This window comes from Pavona decussata, unplaced genomic scaffold (assembly GCF_977016875.1).
Source record: "Pavona decussata unplaced genomic scaffold, jaPavDecu1.1 SCAFFOLD_469, whole genome shotgun sequence".
NCBI classification, from domain to species: Eukaryota; Metazoa; Cnidaria; class Anthozoa; order Scleractinia; family Agariciidae; genus Pavona; species Pavona decussata.
The window spans coordinates 276,226-282,527 of record NW_028145807.1 but is presented as its reverse complement, the minus strand read 5'-3'; the positions used below and the strand labels follow the sequence as shown (position 1 = coordinate 282,527).

General features: G+C 43.1%; 2 protein-coding genes across 2 annotated transcripts; both read right to left on the bottom strand.

Annotated features, from left to right (window-relative positions):
- Positions 1-1,258: 1,258 nt before the first annotated feature.
- On the bottom strand, positions 1,259-3,496 carry LOC146450291 (uncharacterized). Its single transcript, XM_085100558.1, has one exon. The coding sequence runs from the start codon at positions 3,494-3,496 to the stop codon at positions 1,259-1,261; it is 2,238 nt and encodes a 745-aa protein (XP_084956684.1).
- A 192-nt stretch (positions 3,497-3,688) lies between these two features.
- LOC146450290 (uncharacterized) lies at positions 3,689-5,080 on the bottom strand. Its single transcript, XM_085100557.1, has one exon. It carries the CDS (start codon positions 4,853-4,855, stop codon positions 3,689-3,691), a length of 1,167 nt encoding a protein of 388 aa, XP_084956683.1. The 5' UTR covers positions 4,856-5,080.
- Between the last annotated feature and the right edge of the window lie 1,222 nt (positions 5,081-6,302).

Sequence of the window (6,302 nt, the reverse complement as noted above, 5' to 3'; positions counted from 1 at the left end):
ATGTACCACTTCCAAAGCTAAACTAGCAGCGGAAGAAATTGCGAGTAAATTTACCCTAATGGATTGGAAATTTCATCAGTGCGCGAAGCGCACGCATTGAAATTATAATTTCACGAGCAAACCGAAATAAGATATAATAGCGTATTCTCCCCGTTTTCCCGCCAATTCAAGCCATTTCAAAGTCAAATCGAGGCTATAGAGCCTCGCTTCCGTGTTCTCCCCTTTCATTCTCCAAAATCGGTGAGCGCAAGGGAGCGGAAGAAGACGAGTTGAGACGTAGGATAGGAAACAAAATAACTTTATTGTTATGTAGTAACCGCTTTGCACGTGAAAAACGAATGCACTACATTGATAATAAACAATGAAGTGATAAACGCAACAATAATGGAGTACAAACGTGTGCTCAAACATTCCCAAAGAGTGGAATATCGTAACTATCAAAAAATGCATGACATGCAGCTTGAATAAGAAAAACTACAACATTGATCAAGTCACTGTAAGTCTCCATTAGGCCTCTTTCAAGGGTCTTGACTGTCACTACACATCCTAGTTGTGCTTAGCACCTGGAAGGAGGAAGGAAACCGAAATAAGATTTTGTCTCTTAAATCCCTAATAGGGAACATAAATGGGTGGGACAGGGTGGGACGCTATTATATCTTATTTCGGTTTGCTCGTGAAATTATAATTTCAATGCGTGCGCTTCGCGCACTGATGAAATTTCCAATTTCACTTCACAAACCTCAATAAGATATAATAGCGTATGTTCAAAGCACCTAACCTTCCTGGAGCACCGTGGCCTGGAAGGCATCCTGTCCTGCCCCCTCAGAGACAATATCCCTTAAATAGTGTCTTCTGAAAGTGGACTCTTTCTTCCACTTTGCCATGTACATTATCTCCTGACATGAGAGCCCTTTAGCTTTGGCCTTAGAGGTTGAAGCACCTCTGGTTGAATGAGCTCGAAACTCAGAGGTGTCAACCCCTGATTCTTTCATCATTTGTACTAACCACCCAGCAATTGTACAAGGAACTACCTCCTTATGTGGTTTGATATAGCTCAACAGTAGCTGATTTTTATTGCAATCAGAGCGCCATCCTTTAGTGCGTTCTAAATAACAATTTATGGTTGAGACAGCACATAAGTCAGGGTTAGTGTCAAAGGCAGTGAATGTCACCTTAAGGGGACACTGACCTTTCTTCCTAGATTTTGTTAACCGACCAAGCTCAAAGACTATGCAGCTCTCTTTCACTGTCATGTATCTTAAATCAAGAGCCCGAAGGTCAGAGGTCTGCCTGCTGAAGCAAGAGCAAGCAGCATACTCAGCTTAAGGGTCAACTGTTTGTCCGAAAGGTTGGCATCACATCCTAGAGTGCAAATATGATCTAGCACCCTATCAACATCCCACATCACCACATACCTTGGTTGTGGTGGCCTGGCATTGAAACATGCGTTCAATACTTTGCAAACCAACTCATGTTGCCCAACCTTACAGCCTTCAATGGGCTTGTGAAATGCTGAGATTGCTGAGCGGTGGTTATTAATTGTACGATAGCATCTGCCTTTATTAAACATTTCTGTGAGGTAATCAGCTATAGAGGCCACAGTGGAGCAAAATGGATCAATTTCTCTCTGATGACACCAGCCACACCACTGTGACCAGGCGCTATTGTAAGCGCTCGTAGTTCCCTTGCGCCAGGAGTGGGAGCTGAGTAACTGAGCAGTTTGCTCTGAAACTCCTTTTGCAAGGATGTTTTGCCTGAAACCATCCAAGCCGCTAGTTGTAAGCTTCCTTGTAGAACAAGGGGGTGTGGCTGTTGACTGGGAGACATAAGGATGTTCTCGAGAGGGGGGAGCAGAACTGGCTGTCTGCAAGACATTTCTAGTAGAACTGGGTACCATGCTTGTGTCTGCCAAGTTGGTGTTATCATAACTATTGTTGCCTGGTCTTTCCTGATCTTTGCCAGACAACGGCAAATCATTGAGAAAGGTGGAAAGCTGTAACCTTTCAGTTTCGACCAAGGAATCTGAAAGGCATCTGTTGCCTGGGCAAATGGGTCTGGAAACCAACTGACATAGTTCATCAGTTGAGCATTGAGACGGTCGGCAAACAGGTCTATCTCTAGGGGCCCCCAGAGTTGGTCTAGTGCCTGGAATATGCTGGGATTCAGTTTCCAATTGCTCGAGTCCCGGAAGTGCCCGGACTCCCAGTCTGCCTCGTGATTGTTTTTTCCAGGAAGATATTCTGCTGTCAGTGTAATTTGTTTGGTCAGAGCATAACCCCATAATTCCTGGGCTATCCCTACCAATACCGAGGATCGTGTCCCCCCCATTTTCAATACATAAGTAAGCTGTCCTGTTGTCCATTCTCAGGTGGACATGCAACTGCCTTTCTTTGGCAGTGAAAGCTCTCACAGCAAACAATGCTGCTTTCAGCTCCAATGCATTGATATGAAGGGTGTTTGATTCCTGCTGAGACCAAAGTCCCCTCGTGCGAACCCCTTGGCAGACTGCTCCCCAGCCCTGCAGTGATGCATCTGTCGTTATTACCAGGTCGGGGGCTGGAGTAATTATTGACCGACCATTCCAGGTGGAAATCTGATCCGCCCACCATTGAAGGTCGTTCTGACAATTCTGGTTGAGTGATACCATTGTCTCGTAACTCTTTCCTGCTAGCAGACCTTTCACTTGCAACATTTGCAAGTGTCGGTAATGCAAGGGGGCAGGGAGAACAGCCTGCATTGACGAAGTCAGTTTCCCAATTATTTTGGCTAGGGTTCTGACGGAGGCAGTTTTTTCCCGAATCAGGTCTCTGCAAGACTGGATGAGTTGATTCATTTTTTTCTTAGGCAATGATAAGTTCATTTCCATTGAACTTATCACAAAGCCTAGGTACTCCATGCAATGTGAAGGATCTAACACTGATTTCTTCCAGTTGATTACAAAACCCAAATTCTGAAGTAACCAAAGGGTTGAGTCCCTGTCCCGCAATATTCCCTCCCGAGTCTGATTGAACACAATGATATCGTCTAGATAGACAATCATCCTCAGGCCAAGTCTGCGTAACAGGGCCACCACTGGTTTCAACAGCTTTGTGAAGTAAAGAGGGGCAGGAGCTAGACCAAAAGGGAGGCAAGTGAACTGATACCGTGTGCCCCCCCAAATGAACCTCAGGAAAGGCTGATGCTGCTGGCTCATGGGTACACAAAAGTAAGCATCTTTGAGATCTATCTTGATCATGAAATCCTTTACCTGAATTATATGTTTGAGGAGGTGCAATCCCTCCATTTTGAAGTGTTGATACACTATGTGGGAACTCAACCTCTTGAGGTTGATCACTGGTCTGCTCCCCCCGTCTTTCTTCGGAACCAGAAATATTGGACTGATAAACTCCCCTTTCATTGGAGAGACCACCTGAATCGCCCCTTTTTGCAACATTGCTGCAATTTCCTGCTCTATGTTTTCTTTCTCTGACTGATTGTGAGATATATGAGGGGGCATATTTGTCTGGAGTGGAGTTTGTTGAAAGGGAATCACCACACCAGTGACTATTTGTAAAATGTACTGATCTTGTGTCAGTAATCTCCAATTGGTTTGAAAAAAACTGGAGTCTCCCTGCCAATGGCAGAGACCTGCTTAAAACTGATGTGTCCAACCCTAGTTTTCTTAGAGCTGGTTGGATGTCCGTTGGGACTATCTGAAATGACGTCTCCAGAATTTTCTTTTGCAATCTGGAGCTTGTCTTTTTGATTCAGGTGCTCTCTTTTTGACCCTGAATTTAACTGACTTGCCTTTTGGATATCCTTTGTAGTTAGAGCTCTTTCCTCGGAAGGAAACAGACTTGCCCCCACCTCTACTCTGAAATGAGGGCCCACGACGAAAGGGCTGAAAGCTTCTGGAATCTTGCCTAGAATACCTTTTGCCTCGGGAGACCTGAGGGGACGGCCGGGAAGTGGAACCAGTAATATGGTGTGAAATCTCCTTTGTAGATTTCCTAATCTTTGTTGCTGTACGGAGAGCCTTGTAGAACTTTTTCCCAAACAAAGTCTTATGAGACTTGGTTAATGAAGTCCCGTGTTTAGTAAGAAGTTTTTTGGCTTTCTTCATGTCCCCTGTGAGGCGAAACAGGACTGCCAGCCTATGTGTATAAGAAAGGCTTACTTTTGCCTGTCCCAGAAGAGAGACACACTGTTCCACCAGCCTAAGGCAGTCAAATAAATCGAGATCTTCACTGGATTCCCCAGTGCGAACTTTTTCTAAAGTAAGCCATAATTTCCCAAGTGGTCCCATGACATTAGTGAGTCGGGACTGAACCTTGAATAGATTGTTGTCACTTTCACGACCATATGACTTCCTGAGAGACTCAAATATCTCGTCCAAATAATCATCGACTGCTGGGGTTTTGAGACAATCGATACTGGGTACTGAGTTGGAATCCAGGACTGTCTCATGAATGGATTTGTCTTTCACACAAGTAGTGAATTTATCATTCACGTATTTCACCATGCCCTTTGTCAAGTCAAGCTTGTGACAGGCTTTGGTTTCCGTGTCAAAACGCACGTATTCATCACCCTCGTGCTTCGGCGGGGTGTTGTTACTAGTATCTCGCTCAGCTAGTTTTTGACGTTTCTTGTGAGCCGTGTGTCTACTATCCGACTTGCTGGAGTCTATGTCTTCACTCGATGAAGAGCCAGACTCACTGGAACTACTAGAACTGCTTGAGGACTCCTGACTTTGCCTCCGTGAAGCAGGTAACTGAGAGCCTTTCGACCGTTCCGTTGAAGGCGTAGAATTAACCCTCTTATCTGGGGTGTTTGCCTCATCTGAAACCGCAGTAGAAATCTCCTCGTTATCTGCCATCTGTATATTAGCTTTTCCAAGCAGGATGGCTGAATTTGCGAAGGATTCGAGCGAATTCTTTTAGCCGACGAGCAGCGGGAAGCGAACTAGCGCGAAGCCATTTTGGAGAATGAAAGGGGAGAACACGGAAGCGAGGCTCTATAGCCTCGATTTGACTTTGAAATGGCTTGAATTGGCGGGAAAACGGGGAGAATACGCTATTATATCTTATTGAGGTTTGTGAAGTGAAATAGCATAACCTGCGATGATGCCACTACTATTAAAAAATGTGTAGAAGTTTCAGATGGCCATGCTTTCCTAAACGTGTTATCTGAAGGATGTGGATGTTTCCAAAGAGGTAAGATCGAGTTCGTAAAGAAGGAGCAAGCCGCGGTATACAAAAATTTGTTACCATTTTAGTTGACTCATGAAACCTGTAAACGATGAGACTGTTATTATTGTTATAGCAATTTTTTTTTATTATTTGAACTAAAGGTAAACTGACCATCATCAACAAATGCAAATGCTGATGTTTCAAGCATTAGTCTCTGAGAACGGTGCCTACTATTGTTACTACGCATACGTTCTTTCCATGTCGAGTTACTCCGGTTTCCTATAGGTGGTGCCTACTAATACAGGGATTTTTTGGGTGCTTTAAAACCATGGAGAGAAAGCAGAACTTAGCAAATTATTTTGGTATTCAAAAAGAAAATTGGGGGTAGCCATGCATTTTTCAGAGATTATAAAGCTTCAATTTGGAAAAAAGTGTCATACATTGTTTTGTATTTTGCTGCTTTTAAGAATAATTGTTGCTTAGTTATCTCTTAAAGGATGCCCGGTTACCCCCAATTTTCTTTTTGGATTTCAATAGCCGCTACTAAAATCTGCTTTTCCCACTAGTGATAGACTGGGTAAAAATACTTCGCTATTAGTAGGCACCGTCCTTAAATCACTTTAATTTGTGATCAAAAAGCAAACTCTGAAGTAACAGTGGTACAGTTAATGCCTTTTATCATATCTTCAAGAGGAGATTATTTAATAAACCAGTACATCTAGTTTCAGGTAGAAAAAAACTAAACTAAACCAAACCAAAATGATTTTTCTACTGACTAAACTTTTCCACTAAAAATTTTCCTCTCAAAATTTTCAATTAAAGGCTTAGCTATATGGGTTGTGATGCAAATTGAATCTTTGGAAGGTGATGTTAGTTCAGTGATGGTCAATATTCAAATAAAGAAAGAAACACAACAGTACTAGAGCTGTAAGGTTTTTTGTTTCCATCCTTTTAATTGAAGCATAAATTCAAGGTGACAAAAAAGAACTGAAGGTAACAAAAGTTTAAAACGAAAAAAAATTTAAAAAAAATTGTAAATTACATGGTGTCTGCTATTTGAGGCTGTGGCCGTTCCTGTTTTTTCTTTGGCCACTATGGCGGCCACGGCAGCTGCACCAATTAGCAGCACCCCTC